This window comes from Manacus candei, unplaced genomic scaffold (genome assembly GCF_025592945.1).
Source record: "Manacus candei isolate 608988 ecotype Guabito, Panama unplaced genomic scaffold, ASM2559294v1 h1tg000070l, whole genome shotgun sequence".
Classification (NCBI taxonomy): Eukaryota; Metazoa; Chordata; class Aves; order Passeriformes; family Pipridae; genus Manacus; species Manacus candei.
The window spans coordinates 2,494,151-2,517,620 of record NW_026138118.1 but is presented as its reverse complement, the minus strand read 5'-3'; the positions used below and the strand labels follow the sequence as shown (position 1 = coordinate 2,517,620).

The window sequence follows — 23,470 nt, the reverse complement described above, 5'->3', positions numbered from 1 at the left end:
CTTCGAGCTGCACCATGTTCTCTGTGGGCACCTTTTCCCCTCTGCCAGCCCCAGGCACAGGCAGAGTGTTCGGGGGTGTCCACACAGTGGGTGTGGTGATGGTGGTGAGGGATGAAACCATCCTGCTGCCGCTGGTTTTGTGCCACGTCTCCCAGTGCCTGGAGCGGGGTCGGGAACACCAGGATGTCTCTCGTGGTGTGTTCAGAGCACAGGTCTGATGAGGAGAGGCTGAGGGAGCTGGGGGGGCTCAGCCTGGAGAAAAGGAGGCTCAGGGGGGACCTCCTCTCTCTCTCTCTCTCTCTCTGCAACTCCCTGACAGGAGGGGGGAGCTGGGGGGGGTCGGGCTCTGCTCCCAGGGAACAAGGGACAGGAGGAGAGGGAACGGCCTCAAGTTGCGCCAGAGGAGGTTCAGGCTGGATATTAGGAAGCATTTCTTCATGGAATTTCTTTACCAGCAGCCCTGGCACAGCTGCCCCTGGCAGTGGTGGAGTCCCCATCCCATCCCTGGAGGCATTTAAGAGATGTGTAGGTGTGGCACTTGGGGACCTGGGTGGCCTTGGCAGAGCTGGGGGAATGGTTGGACTCAGTGATCTTAGAGGGCTTTACAACCTGAACGATTCTGTGATTCCATGATTTAAGCCACATTCCCGGATCACAGAATGGGTTGGGTGGAAAGGGACCTTCAAGCCCATCTCATTGCACCCCCTGCCATGGGCAGAGACACCTTCCATAGCCCAGGTAGCTCCAAGCCCTGTCCAACCTGGCCTTGGACACTTCCAGGGATCCAGGGGCAGCCACAGCTTCTCTGGGCAACCTGTGCCAGGGCCTCCCCACCCTCACAGAGAACAATTCCTTCCCAATATCCCATCTAACCCTGCCCTCTGGCAGTGGGAAGCCATTCCCTGTGTCCTGTCCCTCCATCCCTTGTCCCAAGTCCCTCTCCAGCTCTCCTGGAGCCCCTTTAGGCACTGGAAGTGGGAGATTCCCCCCCTCCCCATCTCACCCTGTTTCCTGAGCACACCCACACAGGGCAATACCCCCAGTGGCAGCTCCTGCCTTTATCCCCAGGCTCATTCCCTGTCCCTGGAGCCCTCTGGCTCGGGCGGTTCCACCCGGCTGAGCTCCAGCTGGCAGTTCCATTTCTCTGGCTGTGTTAAGTGCCTGGCAGGTTACATTATTCTTTAAGTGAGTGAGGCTCTTCCAAAATTCATGTTCTCCCAGCAGTGCCCTCAGGCTGGCAGTGGTGAAACTGTGCAGCATTCCAGCCTGTGGTTCCCAGTGACCTTCTCCAGTCACTGCTGTGGGATGCTGAAATTCCTATATAGTTTTTTCCTGTTTAATATGGAAAAGTGGGGTTACAGCTTCACCATTTCCTTGTATGCTATCAGCTGTGGTTCTGTTTATTTTCATCTAGAAAATAATGTATTGATATATATATATCTACATAAAACATATTGATATACGTAACATGTACCTGTTGCTAATAGTTATTTCAGCTGAGGTCAAAGTACAGTCCCTCATTTCATCTGGGGGCTGGGAAATGCAATTAAAAGTTCTCTATTTTGCCAATAATAATTAAACAAGTGCTTTTATTAACCAGGGCAGCTCCATTTCTGATTAGCATCAGTAGGACCCAGAGATGACGAGCAAGATGGCAAGTGATGGGATCCTGCATTAATTGGGCAACATCCTGCACTGGGACTTCTGTTCTGGGACAAAAACCTGAGGTGTTCCAGGGCTGTGCTGCAGACTGGGGGGAGGGAATGGAAACTGGGATTTTTATATCCCAGAACCCACAGGGCATCAGCAAAGCAGAGCTGGGACCTGCTCTGAGTCCTGTCCAGGAGCCACAGCCAAATCCACGCTGCTGTTGGCTCCCAGTGCTCCAAAAGGAACATCCCTGGCTCCCAGCTCATTGCCCCACATCCCCTCTGGCTCTGCCCCCAGTTCATCCCACCTCAAAGCCCGAGTGGGACCCGAACCAGCCCCAGTCCAGGGTGGGGGAGATGCCTCCAGCTTTCCTGCACGGCAGGAGAGGACATCAAAGGCACCGAGCTCTGCCTTGGCCGTGTCCTGCCCCGGCCGCTCTCCCCCCTCTCCCCGTTTGCATCATGGAAAATGATGGGGCTGCAGCCGAGGGCTGGCTCAGCTCCACGAGCCGCTCGGTCCCTCCTGCCCGCGGCGCCTGAGACACCAACACAAGTTCCTCCTCTGGCCTGGGAGGGGGCATTTTTCCCCTCCCTCCCCTGATGCTGCATCACTTCCCCTCTTCAGGAGTTCAGCTGCTCAGGAAACGAGGAAAGCCGGCGGAAGAAACCGCTGCGTTTTCCTCCTTCCTTCTTGTCCACCAGCCAGAACCACTTAAACCCACAGGAGCTCAGCCCTTCCCTCCTTCCCTTTTAATTTCAGACCCCCCCTGGCGAGAGGAGACATGATAAAATGTAAGATTAAATGCCTAATGCCTGGGATTTGGGATTACCGGGGCCAGGCTGGGCGGCTGGAGGTAGAAGGATGTGTCTGGTTACAGGGAGGTTTGGGCTGGTGGTGCCTCCCCACATCTCCTCTCTCATCTGTGGCATCAAAAGGGCAGGGCAAGTGTGAAACCCATGCCCAGATCCAGCCTGGAGTCGTACCAAAGGGAAAGGCATCGCTCACTGGAGCAGCTTTGGGAGGGGATTTCTGTGCAGGGCTGGGGGGTGAGGGCCAAAACTCCCCCCATGGAAGAGGGTTGGGAGCCTGTGGGGCCAAGTCTGTTGGGTTTGGAGGTAACAGCATTGAATAACCCCTGTCACAAACCAGCCATACATCATCCTGCCATTCCATCTGCTCCTCAATCCATTGGGGAGAGTTTCAGGCTCTGATGGCTGGAAAGATGCTGCTGATTTATTCATGGCCACTTCCCACACATTAGTGTTAAGAGCTCTCCTCGCTCTCCCCTGTCTATGGAACCCACTCCAGTCCCTGCCTGGCCTTCCCTGGGAAGGTCAAGCACACTGAGATGCTCCAACCCAAATAATTTCCTGGAAATAACTGGTGTGCTGGGTTTCCACCCTCAGCATCCGACCTTTCCAGCGGGGAAGGAGAAGGATGCCCACAAATGTCCCCTCTCTGTTTCTTCTTCCTCTTGTTCTTCTCGCTTTTAAAGAAGAAATTGCAGAGATGGGATTGTGGAAGCTCTCCACAGCTTTCCTCCCAGCTGCTCCCAGCCCACACCATATGGCTGACAGGCTCTGCTCCTGCTCGCTTTGGGGGGAAAATCACCCTTTGGGAGGAAATGTGGCCCCTGGGTGACTCCCTGCCCTGTGTAAACCCCCTGGCCTTGGGTGAAGTCACCAGCCTCAGCTCACTGAGCAGCCAAGGGTTTCCAGGACCTTCCCAGGGGAGGGAAAATGAGGTGTCTGAGACAAACCCACGCTGGTTTGAGGGAAATGAGTTCCCTGGAAGTTGCTGTTAAATGCCTGGGTGCTCCTGCCCTTCCTGCCCTTGCTCCAAAGCCATCCCTGTGCTCCAGCCCCACACCTCCACCCCACATCCAGTCTATTTTATCACCTTCACCTCAAACATGACCAGGGTGCAGCTCTGGCCCTGCTGCCTGACTGGTGTCCCTGGGGAGTGGGAGAGGAAGGATTTGGGGGGCTGTGCTGGGTTCTGGTGCTGTAGGGCTGAGATCCCTGCTGGGACCCTCGGGGGCTGCCCTGCTGTGAGGTGTGTGGGAGCATTCTGCATCCTCCCAGCCCCTGGAAAGTGGGAGATGCTCTTTGTGTGCAGTGGTTCCATGTGTGTGAGGTGATGTGGATGGGGGGATCTGAATCTGTCAAGGAAAGGGCTGCAAAGGATGAGTTTGTATCCAGGGATGAAGCAGAATATTCCAAATCAAGAAAGCTTTGTGGCTGAGGTTGGGCTCGTCTCCTTTTCCAAGGGATCCCTCCCAAGTCCATTCCCCTCCTGAGGTCTCAGCTCCCTCCCTGCCTGCACCCTGAGATGTTATTTGAGGCAGGGACGTGGATAAATGCAATAATGCTCCAGAGATAATGAGATGCAGCTGATGGGCCGAGGAGCAGATAACTGTGTTAGTGCTGAGGCACTGCCCAGGCTCCTCCTGCTCCCACCTGACCTCGGGAACCAGCTTTAAAGCATGAGAAAATCCCGTGGATGTTGCACTGGGTGACTTTTTAAATATTATTATTATTGAATTGCTAATTCTTCAGAGGTTTGGGGATATTTGCTGTATTTGGGGAATGCTGGGCTCAGGTGTCTGAATTGCCAACAGGACCTATTTAACGTACTGATCCAAGATGTGTCCTCAGCCTGTGGATCAGGGCAGGTGAGAGGATGTTTTCCTCTCCCAAACACCTGAGTCCTGCAGTTTTCCTTGTGCAGTGGAGTGGGAACGTTCGGCTTTTGCATCACCAGAATGGATCTCAAAGTATTTTGGGAAGGAGCCTTTGGTACAGGACAGCTCCACATCCCACTGGGGGAACAAGGACGGGGGACATTGCCAGACCCCACGGTGTCACCTGTGCTGGGAGGGTCCCTCCCTTGCAGGGTCTCCCCCTGCAAGCTGCTAATGAAGGGCTGGTGCTCACGAGGGCGTGATTTAATGAGGGAGGGGACAAACAAGGAACAAGGCTGGTGCAGAGGGGCCAGGGGGATGGATCCCAGCCGGGGCTGGGGACGTGTGGAGGACGATGATGCTTTCCCAGAGTGCTCCATCCCTTGGGAGCACGGATGCCTGGAGGGCTCCTGCAGCTGCAGACGTCACCCCATCGACCACGTCCGTGAAGCTCCTCTCCCTCCACTCTCTCCCCCTTTTGAGCTCGTTCCTGCAGTGATGAGCTCAGCAATTCAATCAAACAGGGCCTGAAATGCATTTCCCTCGGTGTGTGTTCGAGTTTGGCCCTGGTGGATCCCTGGGATTCCCCTGGGATTTCTCCTGTAGGATGAGGCAACATGAAGACCCCTCACCTCTGCCCCGAACCACCCGTGTGCCATCAGCAATAGCCCAGCTTGCCCCAAATCCTTCTCTGCCCACTCCAGCAAAGCAAGAGAGGCTTGGAAATCCAAATTACCTCCCCCCTCTCCAAGAGCCATGTGGAGCTGGAAACATTATGGCTCATTTTGAAATGAAAAGGCAATCTCAGAATATTGCATTTCCATGAAACATCCCATCCCAGCTTTAGCTGAAGCACTTCAGCTTTTATTTCTGTTACTTCAACATTAGCAAGCACTAATGCCTAGTAATTTAGGATATAACTGAAATGACAAACCAAAAGAAAACACTTTGATGCAGAAAACTGTGAAATCTGGGGAAGAGCTAGAAGGATGAGACTTTTGGTGCATTTTGGGATAATCCTTCATAGGCGGTTCACTCTTCCCATCAGGAATTGGATCTTGATCCCTTGTGTGACCAAGCAAAGCAAGTGATGACCAGATGCAGCTACTCCAGAGTAAAAACCCCTCTCCTGAACACTTCTGGCTGCTTAAAGTGAATTCTGGCTGCACTGAGCCCAGTCTGAGCCACCCACCGAGGTGGTGGGATCAAGCACCATCCAGTTAACGATTGTGTTCTGCTTTAAAGAGACACAGGGTGAAATTCAACCCACCTCAGATCTCCTCCCCTGTGCTGTCAGAGCTGGAAATGGAACAGCCAAGTGGCTCCTGGCAAGTTCTGGCCCTGGGTCTCCAGCCTCTCTCTCTCTCTCCCCTCACTCCTCCTCCTCTCCCCAAGTGGCTGCTGGAGCATCAGGAATGCAGATGCAGCAGGCAATGTCAACTTCCCAAATATTTTCGGTGTTTCTGTGGGCTTTCAGTCACATCAAACTGCACAGAGCTGTGCTTTGGCCTGGAGTTATCGCCTTGACGTTCCCTTCAAGTGGAAAATGCTCAGATTTGGTGGTTTCTAGGAAAGAGGAATTGGTTACACAGAGCTCTGCACCCGCCAGCCCGGTCGGGTGAGGAGGGATTGCTTTACATGGCAGTGGAGGAGAGATCCCTAAATCAGATCCCACCTTATCTCCTGTCTGAGTACCACTGGCTTGGACAATAAAACACAGCATGACAGGATGTGTCCAACACCGGAAAAGTTTGCAAAACAGTGACATAAATCACCGGGAAGAGAGGAGGCATTTAACTTACAGCTCTGGAGATGAATTAAAACTCACTCGTTTTGTAAATTTGCTTAACTCGTATTAATCTGTGAAAATTGCAGCTTTTCTTCTACATGGAGACAGATGACATTTCCAGAACTCAAGTCTCGGGGCTTTTCCAAGTTCTTATTGAAAAGCCGGAGATAATTACTTTTGCAGGGACATAAAGATAATGACTCCACATTTACAGAACATGATTAATAACAAGTCTGTTTGTATTTACAGTTTCTTCTCTTACCCCTGCAACGGGGCCACCTCCGAAGCAGCCCATGGAGCTTTTATCCCATGGCACTGGGAATCTGGTGCTGTGGTTATTTCCAGGCATCATACCAAAAAAATCTCTCTGAAAGCCACTTTGGGAAGATGCTGGCTCACCCCCCTCCTCCTGATGCCTCGTCCAAATCCCCTTCCCTGCCTGCCTTGGCTTTGGTGGATGGGGGGATGGTTTTTCCCCTTTACCCCTGCAGCAGCCTTGTGAATTTTTGGGGAAGCTCTGCCCACAACCTCCTCCCTGAGCCCCCTCCTCTCTCTCCCTGCTGTCACTTTTGTGCCCAGTGGGTTCTTTTCTCCTCTTCATCCCCCTGCTCCCCTGGAGGGAGGTGATCCCGCTGTCTGCAAGGGCACAGGAGGAACCTTCCCGCTGGATGGAAATTGGATGGAAGCTGGATAGAAGCCCCAGTGCCCCATAAGCATCAGCTGCCAGCAGCCTGGGAAGAGACTGTGGTGTGACTCCTCAGGCAGGGATCACTTCCAGCCACAATCCACCTCTCCCAGCACAAGGGGTCGGGCAGTGTCGCCGAGAGCAGACGAGCCCCGGCACTCGGGCGCATCCCTCGGCCGCAGGGGACCTCGCTGCTCAGCCCTTCCTGCTGCCCAAAACACCTCTCCGGGCCGTGCCCCCGCTCTGGCAGGGGGCATTCCCTGCCCATCCCCTCCGGCACAGGTCGGGAGCCGCCTCTGCCAGGTCGGAGCCACCCCGGAGGCTCCTCTTTCCCCTCTCTGCTAACGGGGAAGGCTCCGCAGCCTCGCGAGCCGGTGCCAAATCCCGCTCCAACAGCTGTATGTTCTCTAGCATGAGTCATCCCCACCCCGAGCTTTCAGCCTCTCCATAACAACATTCCTTCTCTCTGATCTCAGATCCTGGCTGTGAGCACTCCCTGTCTAGTTCTCCCTCCTCCATCCACATGGTCCCTCCTGCCCAGGCTCGGTCCCAGCCGAGGCAGCAGAGGAGGCTTTGCCGGGATCACCGCGGATGCAGATCCCCTCCCTCCCCCAATATTAAGAGGAGGTGCCCAGCAACCAGGAGATCCACCTTTTCTCTCTCTGGAGAGAGACAGTGACTTCGACTCTCTTTCAGACTGTTTTTTGCTGTTCTTCCCCATCCCAGATGTGTCTGGAAGAGCCACCACCACATCACCCTCTCCCAGAGCTTTGGGAAGGTGCTCTGAGTCTTTGGTCCTGCCCTGCCATGGGCTCTGCTCCAGATCCTCCTCCCTGAGCCCCTTCCTCTCTTTCCACCATCACTTTTGTCTCCAGTGGGTTCTTTTCTCCTCATCATCCCTTTGCTCCTACAAAGGGAGGTGATCCCACTGTCTGCAAGGAGACAGAAGGAACCTTCCCTGCACCCCGATCCCCACATCCCTATCCCAGCAGCTTCCACCTCAGGAAGAGTGGAAGATCCATGCTTCCTCTTCTCTGTGAGCCTGTCCCCTGCAGGGTCCAGCTTTAACCCCTGGAGTTGCCCTCTCCCCTAATCCTGCCTCCAGCATCTCTCCTCACGGACCCCCAGGGAGACCAGCCCACTGGGAGCATCACTGCTGACCTGTGACTGCAAAACTGCTGTGGAGCAGTGTCCTGGGCAGGGATGGGCAGTGCTGGAGCGTGGTGGGCTCTGCCAGCCCTGTGCTGCCAACTCCCTGCCCTGCCCACACTGCTGCGCCGCCGACCCCTGCTCCCAAAGCCGCCGGCGTCGAGTTCCCACCACTTCCCCCTCCGGCTCTTTGGCCAGCTCTGCCTGGCACAGGTACAGCCTCTGAATGCAAATCAGATTTTGCTCAAAAGCATTAATTTCTTCTGGATCATGGAGTGCCCAGATGGGTTCCAGTGGTAGGGAAGGGAGACCTTGAACGTGTTCGCTCGAACAGCGCGAGAAGCCAAAGTGAAACCCCGTTTCCCCCTGGGCAGTTGGGTTTGTTGCCTGCAAGGCCTGGGTGAGGGAGGCCTCGCTCTGTTCCAGCGGTGCAGTTGGCCCCTTGGACCCACAGCCATGATCCCTCTTCTTTCCCTTCACTCAAGAAGCTCCAAAGATTCCCAAAAGCTCTTTTCATTGAACCTGGCAGGGGGGAGGGAAAGCCAATCCCATGCAGCATTCCTCCAGAATTTGGGATTTTATTTCCCTTGTCATCAACCCACTGGACGATGCTCCTCTGCCAGAGACAGGTGAGGAACCCAGTGTCCTGCCCCTCACTTCTGAGCTTTATCCCTAAAAACCTTTCCTGGGCAGTGCTCCCTGCCATAGAGACATCCAGCTGGATCCTGGGTCTGCCTATGAATTGTGGGGTATCAGTGGCAAAGTCCCACAGGAATTGCAGAGTTGTTTTGTGGCTCCCTGGGGAGAGCAGGGGTCTGGTTTGATGATCCGAGATTTTCCACAACCATGGGGAAGGGGAAACGTTTTTAATTAAAGGCTGAGAAAGAGCCTCTGCCTGCAGAACATCCCAGGCCTGGGGAGGGACAAGGTGGAATCTCCACAGCAATTACTGGAGTGTTGGGATGGGAATGTGATGGGAAAAGTGTGTAGGGAGGTGCCACCAGTGGTTATAGCCATGGGATGCTGCATCCCCTGCGGGAATTGGGATGTGGGAATGAGGATGTGGGCACAGGGAGGCAGGGATGGGGATGTGGGCATGGGAATGAGGGGATGAGGATGCAGGAGTGGGAATGCAGAGATGGAGATGCAGGATATGGGGATGGGGATGTGGGGATGAGGATGGGGATATGGGTGTGGGAATGAGGGGATGGGGATGTGGGGATAGGGATGAGGGCATAGAGATGAGGGGATAGAGAGGTGGGGATGGAAATGAGGGGATGGGGATGAAGGGATGAGGATGTGGGGATGAGAGGATGGGAATGCTGTGCCATGGTCCCTGGGGCTGACAGAGAGATCTGTTGTGTTTTTGGCGAGTTCAGAGGAGGAGAAACAAAGCGCCTGGAGGAGAAAGTGCCTCTGGAACCTGCGTTAGCGCTGTCGGGGGGGGGGGGCTGCAGCAAACGCCTCCACTGCCAGGATTAACGTGGGATAATGCTTTATCCCAACTGCTGAACTCCCTGTGCTGGAAGAGGGAAACCACTGCAGCCCCAGTCCTAGGGCAGGCTGGCCTGGCTGGAACCAGGATCTGCTGGTGCACTGCAGGCTGGGGGACTGGGGGACTGTGCCCAGGGGGTGGAGAAGGGTCTCTGGGCTCTAAGTGTTTCACAGGATCACGGAATCATGGAATGGTTTGGGTGGGAAAGGACCTTAAAGACCACCCAGTTCCAAACCCCCCGCCGTGGGCAGGGACACCTTTCGCCGAAGCATCCCCGGCGCGGCGGGGCCCATCCTGCGGGGGGGTCTGGGGGTCCCCGCTGGGCGAGGGGACCCGCGAGAGGGGCGGAGGGAGGATCCCAGCCCGGCTCCCTCCATCCCCCGCCGCTCCCGGCCCCGCTCGGAGCCGGGAAAATCCCAAAACCCCACCGATCCCGCCCGGCGATCGCAACTTTCCCACGGCCGGGAAGCGGCTCCCGAGCCCCTCCGGAGCCCGCACCGGGCGGAGCGCGGGGGGGGTCCCGTCCCGTCCGTGTCCCCCCCGCCCGGAGCCGCCGCGCTCCGCCCCCCGCGGGGCCGGGGCGGGACCCGGGGCCGGGCGGAACCCGCCGCCCCCCCCGCCCCGAGCACAGACGTCCCGGCGGCGGCGAGCGGGGAACCGGGAGTCGGGATCCCACCGCCTCCCGCCGCTCCATGGCCCCGGCCCCGGCCGCGGCGGCGGAGCCCAGTGCCCGCCACCCCCGGGGCACCACCGGCCCCGGGCCCGGCTCGGAGCGGCGGCCGCCGGTGAGTGCGGGGACAGGGGGGGACGGGCGGGGCGGCGAAGGGGGGAGCGGACACGGACAGGGATAGGGATGTGGACACACGGCACCGGCCGCGCACAGCCACATCACCCCGGGCACACAGAGCCCGGGCGGGATGCACGCCGGGCACCCGCGGACACGGAGCACCCCCGGAGCATCTGCGGGCACCGGGAATTCATGTGGGCATTCGCGGGCGCCGGGCACATGGGGACAGCCAGCACCCACGGACAGGGAGCACCCCGCGGGCACACAGCACCCCGCGGGCACCAGGCACCCACAGACAGGCACTGGGCACCCACGGGCACCCAGCACCCACGGGATCCGAGTATTCGTGGGCACGCACGGGCACCCAGCACCCACGGGGTCTGAGCGTTCGTGGGCACCCTCGGGCACCCAGCACCTGCTGGCACCGGGCACCCACAGACAGACACCGAGGACCCGTGGGCACCAGGAGTCCGGGAGTACCAGGCACCCACGAACAGACACTGGCCACCCACAGATGGACACTGGGCATCCAGGGGCATCGGGCACCCACGGACACCCATGGACAGACACCATGCAGCCACGGGCACGGTGCACACACAGACACAACCCCACACACGCAGGGACACCCGGGCACACACCCGCACAGATGTGCACACACACACTCGTGTGCAAGCCCACACACATCCTCACACAGCCAAAACACGGGAGCTGGGTACAACTCCCCAGATCCCAGCACTTTGTGCCAGGAGTTCCCGAGGCTCCTGGCAGAGGGTTGGGGCAAGGAGCAGCCTCACAGCTCATCCCCATGTAGGGCTTGATGTAGACATTGGAGAGAGGAGAAGTGGGTGGAAATTATCCTGGTAGCTCCTGGAATTTGGGACTGGGAGGGCCTGTGGGCACAAGGGGCTCAGCTTTGTGACATGGAGGGAGGAACAACCACAGCAGAACCCACGGCTCCCTCTCACCTCCAGGAGGGTTTGGATTCTTGTCCATGAAGTCGGGGAGATGTGACTTTTGCAAGGCAGAGAGTGGGGGAGATGGGGCATTTAAAAAACTGGAGGCAGGAGTGATGCCAGCTGGGAATACAGCTGGGAATTCCATTGCTTGCAGGCCGAGTGGGATGTGGGTCCGTGGGACAGGAGGAGGTGGAATCTGGGTAACTTGGGCCATGCCTGGGAGCAGGGAGGACTTGGCAGCCCCCCGGACTCCATCCCTCCCTCCCTTCACACTGGCAGGGATTTTTCAAAGGAGCAGCAGGGAAGGTGCCAAATTCAGGAAGAGTTTGGTCCTAATTCCCTGGAAATCCCAGCCTACAGATTTTTTTTTCCCCTCTCCTTTCTTTTCTCTTGGCCATGAGGATTTGCAAGGTGCCGGGTGCCCAGCCATCCGGCACTGCTTCCCAGAGGCAGGAATTCCCCCAGGAGATCCCCCTGAGCCCCCCACTCCTCCCCCTCCTCCAAGCCAGCGAAGAGCTGCCGTTAGAAATCCGCTCTCCGTTTAAATTTAGATGCCTGCATTATCTTGAATTTGGATTTATTAATTATTTGCATCTGGTTCCTATCAAAAAAAAAAAAAGTTGAGCAATGCAGATGTCCTGATTTCGGCATCGGCTTGGGGGAGAAACACCAAATCCGCGGCGTTTCCATTGTCTCCCTAAACAATGGCCCGTCAGAAGCAGCCGGGAATTACGATCCCCATCCCGTCGCAGGGGTCTGACACAAGTTAAGCATCATCCAAGTTGCGTGAGCTCCTCTCCATGGGTGACTGCGGCTCATTTCCCAGCCGGAGAGATTAGTCTAATTAGCAGAGCAAATCTGGGTAAGGCAGGCTCTGGTAATTAGTAATCAGTGGGATGTTTCCACGCACTTTCTGTGCCTGAGGGGTAGAGAGGAGTTTAGAGCGTGACCCCGTTTTTTGGGAGCAGGGAGGACTTTGGAGAAGTCAAGGTGAATGGAGGTGGAGCTGCTGGTGGCACTGGTGGCTCTCACTCCTCACATCCCACTTGCCCATCAGGACCTTCTCTCCTGGGGGAGCCCAGGGGTGGAAAGCAAAGGGACAGGCCCGTGTGCCACCAAACCACCCCAGCACCCCCTTTTCCTGTAGCTGCTGTCCAGGATCGTATTCCAAATGATGGTGGTGGCCCTGGTGGCTCCTGGCTCTGTCTGGGATGTGTGACCTGAAGATGGGAAGCTGGCACTCTGCTTCTCCACAGCCTGGCCAGGTGATGCCTCCGTCAGCAGGTGCTTGGTGGAGGGGGTTGTGTGTTAACACTTCCTCTATCCCCTCCTTCACCTGGGAAAACCAAGAGGAAAACTGCTGTGGAGAGAGGAACAGGGGATGTTTCAGACCCTTGGGTCATCACACCTGGGCTCTTCTGTGCTGCAGCAGAGGTGAAAATCTATCATCACCCCAGTGAAAACCAGGCGTGAGATTCTCCCCCGCCCGGGACCAGAAGGTGATTCCTGCTGGGAAAGGGGATAATCCTTCCCACGCCGTGATAATTAGCATTACTGGGTTTATGTGGAAGCTTCTATGAGGGAACTTAATTATGATTGACTAATGGGTGTCCCCAGCTAAAGCTGGAGCTGCAGAGCCAGATTTTGTCACCGCGTTGGGAACACGCTGGTGCCGGGGTCGCGCAGGGAGGTTTTATCCCTGGGGAATGAGCTCTGGGCTGGGAGCTGCTGGTGGGTGCTGGGGTGGTGAGACCCCCAGGAAGATGCCAGCAGCTTGTCCTCCTGTCCCTTCCCTCTGGAGGTCTTTATGTGTAGCCAAGGGGGGGGAATTTGAAGTGAGGAAATAGGAAAGGAGGAGGCACCACACAGGTGGGAACGTGGGATCAGAAGGATGAGGGATGCACCACACACTGGGACTGCTGCTGCTTTCCTGCTTTCCCTCTCCTCCAGCCGGGATGGGAGGTGGGATGGGGAGGGAGCTGGTGCCTGGGTGCTGCTCCCGTGGTCCCTCCTGCCCCGTGGCGGGGGCGGCGTTGGAGGTTGGGCTGAAAGGGAGTTATTTTTAAGCTCCACATCTCGGCTCAGACTGTCATTCCCATTCTCCCTACCTTCCCAGTGGGTGGGGGAGCAGGGGGGGCTCCAGCAGCTCAGCACAGCCTTGGACCCAGAAGGTCTTGGCTGCCTGGATCCCTTTTCCCTGCCAAGGGGGAATTTGGGGGATCTCAGACCCCACGAGCTTGGCCATCACGGGCTGCCTGGGGCTTGGATGAGGTGGAGGGGGCTGTGCTGTGCTCGGTGCTTTGGGGGTGGCCTTTGGACACTCTGAGGGCTTTGCTGTGTGATTTCAAAATCCATCTATTCCCAAAATCAGGAGAGAGGCTTTAAAGTCACAATATTTTAGGAAAAGAAGAGAAAAAGGAGACGCTTTCTGTTTGTTGGGCATTTCTTGGGTGTTTCTTACATCCAGGGCAGGTCCCCAGGGCAATACCCTGCAGAGGACCCACAGGATGGGATCCTGGGTGCAGGATGGGATCATAGCCTGGAGCAGGACAGGACAGCAGTGGGAATATTCTCCCTGGGGAGATGCTGGGTGTTAAATCCCTGCTGTGTGGTGGAGGCTGTCCCACACCAAAGCCCTTCCCAGGTGTGAGCCAAGGAAAATATAAAGCTCCTGGAAGGATAACTGGTGAGGGGGATAAACCTGCAAGGGGAAGGCCCTCAGAGCTGCCCTTGGCCCTTTTCCACGAGGCAGCTCTCCAGCCCATCACTGAGCTGGGTGGCACCTCCTGTGGCACAGCACCAGGCTGTCCAGAGGGAGATTTTGAGGTAAAATGTGATTTTTGGTAGCTTGGCATGATGCAAATTCAAGCTGGTTGGGGCAGGGGCAGAGCATCCCCAGGGCACCTGCAGGAGGGACCCTTCCCAACTTCCACTTTACCTCCATCCAGCTCTGCTGCTGTTGGACGTGTTGGGATTTAGTGTCAAATTTTAGGAGCATCAGCCTGCGAAGGCGGCGGGAGAGGATTGAGGTGGGAGGGTGGAAGTGCCTTCGTGATGGGAGGGGATTGCAGAAATATTTGGGTTTATTTTAATGCCAGGCTTATTGCGGGGATTGGGAGCTTAACCTGGCAGCAGAGCAGCGCTTCATCCCGCTCTGGATGGCATTTCCAGCTCCACACTGTCATTCCATGCTGGCCTTCCTCTCCACCGGCAACCAGAACCTCACAGCTGGTCCCGGTGAACCACTGCCTGTGGGCTGGAGGGAGGTGGCTGGGAATACCTGGGAGGTGGCTGGGAATACCTGCCTGTCCTGGCAACACCCCCAGGACCCTCATTCCTGCACTCCAGGCTGTGTCTGATGCTGCTGCTCCGATGTTGGATGAATCCATTCCCGGGAATGCCGCAGCTGCGGGGTGCAGGAGGGGATGGCAGCGCTGGGGTTTGTATTTCTTTTTTTTTTTTAATTATTTCTTTTTTTTTTTTTTTTTTGGAAAGGGCTTATATAACCTTGGGGATTCTATTAATAAAAATAATGGTTTTGAACTCTGGGAACAACCAGCCCCAGCAATGAGCAAGGAAATGCTCCAAGTTCAGAATGCAGCAGAAGGGAGATAAGGGACAGGCATTCCTGGCAGGAATAGTGGCCAGGGGCTGAGGAGGGGGAGAAGGGATTCCCTGCCTGAAGGCAGATCATCAGGATTTGCCTGTGCCTCCTGTCCTACACCTCCCGGTGCCCAGGGAAAAAGAGAGGAGGTGGGAAGGGGGTTGTTTCAGCCCCAGTGTGGGTCTGGACCCCGTGGGTGTGGGGTGGGTGAGCACCTCTCATCCTCCTGCACCCGTTTTTAAACATCCCAGATCCCTCAACTGAACCCCAGGCTGCATCCAGGGCAAGAGTGTGGGAAGAGCAGCCCAGGTGAACATCACCTGCACCCCAAAGTGTTGCCCAGGATGGGACCAGGGGGATGCTCCTGGCCCTCACGGGTGGGATTTGAGGGATGCTCGTGGTCCCCCACAGACAGGACCTGAAGGGTGCTCGTGGTCCCCAGGGGATGCTCATGGTCCCTGTGGACACTGGCCTTGGCTCCACAGGGGCTTGGGGGGAAGTGTTAGAGGAGGTAACAGCAGATTTGGGGTTAAAGAGGCACATCTGAGGCTCAGGCCCAAAACAGGAGGTGGCTGTTGTGTGTTCAGTGTGACTTTGGGGTCATGAGCCCTGGGGGGTTTCATGTTCTCCCCCCAGTCAGTGCCAAGGAGCCTTTGTTCTGCTCTTGTGATTTAGGGGCTCTTTCTCTTTTTAATCCCTAAGTAGCCAGCAAGGCATATAAAGGACTTGCTGTAAAATTAAGAGAGGTTAAAGCCAAGGTGGCAATTAGAGAAAGCTGGGACATAACCTAAATCAGGGCATTTGGAGGCAAAAACCCCACAGCCTTTGGGATGTGTTCAAGTGTCCAGTTGGTTCCCTTTAATATCGAAATATTTAAAACCTCATTTTTCCATTCAGGGTGAACGTTGCTTTAGGTTTATTGTGTTTCCCCTTTTGCCATGTGGGATTATCAGCTTGTTTCCCAGAAAGGCTTAACACGCCCCTCAGCAGTGGCCTGGGGTTTGGACTGGTTTGTTTGGGACTTTGTTTTCTTTTTTTTTTCTCCCCTTTAAATCTCCCTTATTCAAGTTGTCACAGCTTGACAGCCTTGTGCCAGGAACACGCTGTCATCCTGAAACTCATATCTTTAATTCCTTCCCTCTGATGCTGATAACACCTTAAGATGATTAAGACTAGGAGGGGGGGGAAATGTAATATCTTATGTTTTGCTATTTGGATGCTGATCACTGACTCTCAGCACTTCATTCATCTCAGGAAGTAGAATTGGAGTGGTCACCCCCTTCCTCCCAGGGGTTCTCCTTAGGTTTGGTGTCTGGATTTTAATTGCTGAATATCCATGGCTGGGCGTTGTCCAAACATTTTTCTTGTCCATTGGAGATGCAGTGGTGTGACAAGCCCCCTGCCACAGCATCCCTTGGCTGGGAGCCACCCTGCAGCTCTCTTTGGGATGTTCCCAAGGGCAGCATTCCCGTGCTGGCAGTGCCAGGAGACACGGGATTGGGCTTGGACGCTCTGTCCTGCTCCAGCCCCAGTGCCAGTGCTCGCAGCAGGAGTGACACAGATTCCTGTCACCATGAGGTTATTTATATTTTTTTAAAGATGTTTTTGGTCTGGGACATGTTCAAGGTATGTTTTTGGCTTCCCAGTGTCGTGGGGCACCACTTATCCCGTGCCCAGCTGACACTTCCTACCGGGCTGGGCACCAGCTGCTTTGGGCAGCAGCTTCCACACCTTTTTGCTCCTCTAGGAAAGAAAGTGCTGGACAAAATGGAACACTGTAAATCCCTGTAAATCCCTGGATGTGGAGCTTTATGTTGGTGTGTGCAAGGGCAGGACCCTGGGGATGCACTGAGCGGTTCAGGGGAAATAGGAGACAGCTGTAAGTTTAGAAAAACATCTCTTTTGGCTTAAATTCCCTGTGTGTGCTGGGTTGGTGGGTCCTGTGATCTGATGAGTGGCTTGGGGCCGATGGGATGTTGGTTTAGGATTTTAGGTCATGCTTGGATCACAGGTGGGGCATGACCAGGGAGTGGCAGCGCTCGGAGGGCTCCGGGTGTGTCTGTGTCAGACCTTTGGGTTTCCACGGGCCTCAGTGTCCCCAGGGGATGAACAAACAGCCCCTTCCCTCACTCCTGTTCAGGGAAACTGGGTGCTGGCACCTTCTGCAAGTATTGCAGGACTGGGTGACCCAGGACAGGTCACTTGGACTCCGATGCCAGCGATGTTTCTGTGCCAGATGTGGCACAGTGGGGTCTCTGCTGACAGAGGGGTCCCTGCTGTCCTCACTCTCTGCACGGCCCAGGGGTTTAGAGGGATGAGTCTGGGGGCTTTAGGAGCACCATTGGAGGGGACTCCTCAGCCCTTCACAGCTCCTGAGCGGAGAGAGAACTGACTCGAGGAAAACAGGGAGCAAGGGGGGAGAGCAAAGCTGCTGCTCCCTGACATGGTGTAACCTGTGGGCTCGGTGTCCTTTGTGCTCCTGGCATCTCCTGCTCCTGGTATCCCTGTGTCCACCATGTTCCTGCCATCCCTATGCTCCCACTCTCTCTGTGGTCCCCATATTCCCGGCATCCCCGTTCTTCCCATGTTTCCGGCATCCGTGTGCCCCTGGTGTTCCCATGCTCCCATGTTCCAAGCATCCCCATGCTCCTGATGTCCCTGTGCCATTCCATGTCCCCAGTACCCCCACACTACCGGTGACCCCGTGTTCCCCATGTTCCCAGCATCCCTGTATTCCCCATGTTCCCAGCATCCCTGTGTTCCCCATGTTCCCAGCATCCCTGTGTTCCCCATGTTCCCAGCATCCTTGTGCTCCCCATGTTCCCAGCATCCCTGTGTTCCCCATGTTCCCAGCATCCCTGTGTTCCCCATGTTCCCAGCATCCCTGTGTTCCCCATGTTCCCAGCATCCCTGTGTTCCCCATGTTCCCAGCATCCCTGTGTTCCCCATGTTCCCAGCATCCCTGTGCTCCCCATGCCCCCGTGCCCCTCTGTGCTCCCAGTACCTTTACACTCCCGGTGTCCCTGTGGTTCCCATGCTCCTTGTGTCCCCGTGCTCCCAGCCCCCTCACATTCCCAGTGTCCCCGTGTTCCCCGTGCTGCTGCCATCCCCGTGCTCCCAGCATTCCAGGCACACGGACTCTCAGCGACACCTTCTCACCTTCTCCTCCTCCCACCCCGCAGGAAGAGCGGCTGAGCCGGACGAGGCGATGACCGTGGAGAGCACGGAGACCAACGGGCCCCTGCGGGAGCCGGAGCTGGGGGGTCCCAAGGCTCCGGTGCCCCCCGTGCCCTCGCGGCGCCGGGGCCGCCGCCTGCGGCGCAAATCCCCCCCGGAGAGCCCGGTGAAGGGGCAGCTCCGCATGCGCTCGCCGGCCGGAGCCTTCGTCATGGTGGGCATCTCGGTGGTCCTGGTGGGCATGACCATCGCCGTGGTGGGCTACTGGCCCCACCGGGGGCACGGCGGCAGCGGGGCCGGCGGAGGCAACGCCAGCGTGGCCGGGGACACGAGGAGGGAGGTGGCAGCTGCGCGCCACGGACCCCACAGTGAGAAGCTGAAGCTGATCGGCCCCGTCATCATGGGCATCGGGCTCTTCATCTTCATCTGCGCCAACACGATGCTCTACGAGAACAGGGACATGGAGACGCGCCAGCTGATGCAGAAGGGGCTCTATGGCATGGCCGGGGGGCTCCCCGAGGACGCCGGCCCCGAGGACGGGCACTGCCAGCACGGGGATGGCCCCAAGGCCAACGCCGAGTGCGTGGAAGGCTGTTACCAGGTGGACCTGTCCTGCCAGCCCTGCCCCGGCCCTGGCAGCAAGTGGTCCGACTGCTATGGCCCCAGTCGGCTCCAGGCCATGGCAGAGTTCCTGCAGCACCCGGCGGGATCCCCCGCGGCCTCCCTGCACAGCCTCCGCTCCGGCGCCTCCGCCGAGGCCAACCTTGGCCTCCCGCGCCGCGCCGGGGCCGAGTCCCTGCTCTGCTCGGCCGTGGGCGCCCTGGCACTGCCCGTCATCAAGCTCAACAACTGCCTGCTGGACGCGGCGGCGCGAGGGGCCGGTGGGAGGGTGGGCCCTGCTGAGCATCCCCCCGAAACACCACGGCCCTCCCGGGCCCCGCTCTCCGTCAGCGACAGCGTCACAGCGCGTGGCCAGGACTGTGGTGGTGCTGGTGGTGGTGCTGGTGGTGGTGCTGGTGGTGGTGCTGGTGGTGGTGGTGGTGGTCACACCGTCATTGACATGGATGGTGCAGAGCTGGTGGCAGCAGATCTCAGCCCCGATGCGCAGCTCCACACCCCGGGACACTCCAAATCCCTGGACCTCGGCCGGCCGGGGGTGCTGCTGGTGGCCCCCATGAAGGACCGTAAGAACCGGAGCTGGCCCCGGCTGGACCACGTCAGCCTGGTGGGCTACGCCAAACTGGAAAGCACCGGCGAGTCCTCGGACCGGCTGCTGGAGCCCAGCGAGCCCCCGAGCCGGGCAGAGCCCCGGCCCAGCTCCTGGGTGGTGGGCACAGAGCAGGGCACGCAGGTGTGACGTCCCTGGGGACATCACAGTCCCTCGTCCTGGCCCCCAGAACCCACCAGCGGCCCCGAAAGCCCCTCTCCAGGAGGGGTTTGTTTGTGAGCAGGTGCCAAGAGGAAGATCCTGATGCGCTGCTCCCAGGGGAGGACTCGCCTGGGGTGGGATGTCCTTCCTGGTGGGTGCCCTTGGCCTTACAAGCCCTTCTCCTGGTGGCTTTTCTGGAGGAGCCCCCACTTTAAGACCCAACAAACTGTGGGACGGGGATGTGGGGGTGAGTGAAGCCTCACCAGCCCCTGCAGCACTTTATTTCAGTGGGGTTGGGGTGGGGGGATGATCTGGGGGGTGGTGGCCACTTGTCCAGTCTCAGCCCACCAGAAAATTTGCTTGCCCAGAGCACGTAAGCCCGACAGGGCTATTAAATATTACCTGGATGCCACGTGGTCCTGCCTCGCCTCCTCCTGTTCCCAAGGGATCCTCAGGGTGAGCAGTGCCAGCAGCAGCCGGTCCAGAGGGTCTCCAAGACCTTGTGCCCCCACCCAGGCTGTGCTGGAGAAGGGATGCTCCCTAACCAGCTGCTGAATATTTGCAGGATGAGGTGATAAGCTCAAGGTTTGGTTTTTTGGGGTTGTTTTTGGAGAGGAGGGATGCTAAAGGGATGCCCAGGGAGCTGCAGGTGGCGAGCAAGGTGCTGCTGCCCACCCAGAGCGTGGCAATTCCCAGAGCCTGTCTGTGGATCCAGGTTTATTTGTGCTGGTTTTTGGTGGGATGAAGGGGGCAGGAGGAGGGATGTGAAGGGGCAGTGAGGTGGGTGAGTGTCATGTTGTTTGGTGCCCTTTGGATGCAGAACAGGAGCTGCACAGGATGAGGCCGGAGAGGTGGGAGCTGGGGGTTCATCCCATCCTGTTCTGCTCCCTCCAGCTCTGAATGGCTGAAATACGTTTTATCTGCATGAAATATCTGGGATTTTTTTATTCCTGTCTCTGCTTCTGCCTCTCTCTGGCCTGAAGTGAGCGCAGACCATCAGACCTTGCAAACTTCGGAGTCAACATCCTTCTCCAGACCAAAACATCCCAGCAGAATGGCTGGGGAATTGCCTTTTCTGGCAAAACCCCCTCTTTTCTCAAAAAGCAACCCCCCACAGTGGGGGTTTTTTCCTGCTTTACAAGGAAGAGCTGTCTCTGTTTCCCTCACAGGGAGGTCAGAACCAGCCTCCCCCTGAGCAGGGGACAGAGACGGGGCCGACGGCTGCGGTTTGGGGCCGGTTGCATCCCGAAGGATTTGCTGGCAGCGACACCAGCCCACAGCTCAGCTATTTATTTGGCTGCTTAATCTCAACATTATTTAGGCACTGGTTCAGTGCAACAAACAGCAACAAGAAAAAGTCACCGGCAGGGTCTGCCCTGGAGCAGCATCCCCAGGGGAAGGGCCAGGAGGTTGTTTTTGTCCGAAAATAACTTTTTATTTGGGCTCAACCAGCTGCAGCCAGAGCTCAGGCCGGGCCCTGGGCCACGATTCAGGAACCAGCAGCAAGAAATTGGAGCCCGAAGCACCACAAGGAGCTGCACCAGGAGCTACTGGGGGGGGTTTGTTTTCATTTTTTTCCCTTCGTTTTTTGGCTGGGGCTCAGCTTGACTGTGGGAAGTGGCTGGATCACAGGGGAACCTGCCTGGACCACGTGCCCACTCCAGCATCCTCCTCCTGCCCCATCCTCCTCCTGCCCAGCTCAGCAGCGTCCTCCAGGGAGGCACTTCTGAGCCACGCTGGGATTGTTTCAAAGCTGCTTGATTAATTAATCTGGCAGGGTGAGATGACCCGTGCCTTCTCCAGGGAGAGCATCATCTGTGCATCCCTCACTTTCAGCTCCAGCTGTGGACACCGTTTCCAGAGAATCTGTGGGATTTTAACAGTGCTGGGTTCAGAGGATGGATGCCATGGATGCTGTCCCCACAGTGTGCTGGCAATAAACTGGGTAGGGATGGGGCTGGGTTAGAAAAGAAATTAAAAGAGAAAATAGAAATATCCTCCCTGGATGGATCCCTTGGCTGACCCTGCTTGGCTGCAGAGGTGGGAAGTGAAACCATCCTGGAAGCCTGGAAGATGTCTCACTGTGCAGCCTGTGAAGGGCAGTGCTGGGTGGTCTGTCCTGCCCAGGAACGGGCTGGATACACTATGGATTAAATATCCAGCTGTTCTCACCCACTGGAATATCCCATCCCAGGAGGTGCCCACTGCGGGAGGAGATTCCTGCCAACAGAAGAGGGATTTTACCAGAAACACCAGCAAAGAAAATCAGGGGGTTATCCCAAATACCAACACTTCCAGCCTGGCCAGGACTGACCCCGGGGTCCTTTGGGCCAGAGGATGGACACTGGAGCAGCCAGAGACCCCACTAATTGCAGTTACCCCCCACCTAAAAGGGCTGGTGCATGGCTATGGGGTAAAAATGTGGCAAATGGGTTTGGGGGAAACCACTGCCATAGGCTGTGTGTGGGACAGGTGCCCTGGGAGGGTGCAGACCCCACTGAGGGCTGTAGGAGGGTCTCCCATGCCCAGGGACACCCCAGTAGTGCTGCTGGGGCTCCAGCTTTGCTGCTGGCACACCTCCATCCCCCAGGGAGGGGCTGCAGGTTGCAGGGGGGGTTATTAACACTCCCCCAAGTCTCTCAAACAGCTCCACAAGGAGCTGGGGCCAAGGACTGTGCAGCTCCAATGGGGCAGGTTCGGTGCCAGCCAGAGAAACACCCTGCAAAGGGGCAAAAAGTGGGGGATGGAGAGAGAAGGACCGTGCCAAAAAAACGTCAGCTCCAAACAGCAAAGGATCCAGCCCCAAACCCTGGAGCACAAGAGCCACGGGCACACGGAATCAGCCACAGCCGGGGACGATCAGCTCCCACCCCGCACCTGATGCTGCTCAGCCCTCGGGCTGGTTCGCAGCCTTTCCTGCCCTCCCTCCTCCTCTTCCCGGGGTCGCAGTCACGGGGCTGCTCGGTCGAGGGGTCCTTCCTTACGGTTTCGGGTCGGTGGGAAGGCGGGGGCTCTGCTCCCGGCTCTGTGCCTGCGGTACCGCCGGGAACGCCGAGGCTGCGGCTTATTTGGGGTGAGCGATGCCGGCCGCGAACCTGCCGAGGTGCCGGGAAGATGAAGTGTCGGGGACAGTGTGACCTGTGCGAGGTGACGGTGCAGCCCCTCCTGCTCAAAGATGACCCTGGTGGGTGTGGGGAGCTGAAAACCTCTATGACCTTTCGGCAGAGTACGCAGGGTGCTGCTTTTTGTTGCTTTGTTTTAAAAAAACAAGGCAATAACGTGATATAAAAAGCCTCTCTGCTTTGATGAGCCAGCACTGAGCCGAGGGCACCCATCCTGGCACTTCCCAGGATCTGAGGGAGCCGGGATGAGGCTGGAGCTGGGGTGGGTTTGGGGGTAGTTGCTTAATTTTGTTTTTTCTTTATTTTCTGTGGGTGTAGGGTGTCCTCCACAGGTTCATCAGCACCCCAGGAGCTGCACATTTCTCCTGCTGCAGAAACAGGCTGAGCAATGTGGGATGATCCCCCTGGGGCTGGTCCAGGTGGGATGGGGTGAGCTGAGCTCCAAAGCCAGAGTCCCCCCAGTGCTATCAGCCATTGAGTGGCTGGAGCTGGAGCCCAAATCTCCAGGGCTTTGGTTTGGAGTCCGTACGGAACCACTAGGGGCAAAAAGGGGGAAGGAAAGGAAAGGGAAAGGCAAAGGAAGGGATGCCCCCAGACTTGCAGGTGTCCTGCAGTGGTGCTTTCTTGGGGGCTTGGGGATGGAGCAGGAATGAACACAGTGCTGTGGGATGAGAGGTCACTCCCTGCCTCTGGCTTTGACTTTTCCCTCAGTTTCCCCAGTGAAGGAGCTCAGGGTTGGGCTCAGTGTGTCCAACCTGGCCCATTGCAAATGTAACTCCTCCATTTCAACCCTATTTATTCCAGACCCTGAATCCCCCTGGGCTCTCCCGGTTGGAAGTGAGGGAGTCACCCCACTGCTGCAATTCCCCCTGGAGCCCTGAGGGCACTGCACTGACCCCCTGAGAACACAAGTGGCTGCTGAGCCCCTGAAACGGGAGGAACAACCCAAAAATAGCCGAGGGCTGGAACAAACTGGAGTTTGAATGGGAACTTTCTCCTCCCAG

The 23,470-nt window shown here is 57.2% G+C and overlaps 1 protein-coding gene across 1 annotated transcript; it reads left to right on the top strand.

Annotated features, from left to right (window-relative positions):
* Positions 1 to 10,005: 10,005 nt before the first annotated feature.
* TMEM200B (transmembrane protein 200B) lies at positions 10,006 to 19,990 on the top strand. The gene is made up of 2 exons (XM_051807166.1): positions 10,006 to 10,236; positions 17,981 to 19,990. Exon 2 carries the CDS (start codon positions 18,007 to 18,009, stop codon positions 19,330 to 19,332), a length of 1,326 nt encoding a protein of 441 aa, XP_051663126.1. The 5' UTR covers positions 10,006 to 10,236; positions 17,981 to 18,006; the 3' UTR covers positions 19,333 to 19,990.
* The last annotated feature ends 3,480 nt before the right edge of the window (positions 19,991 to 23,470 follow it).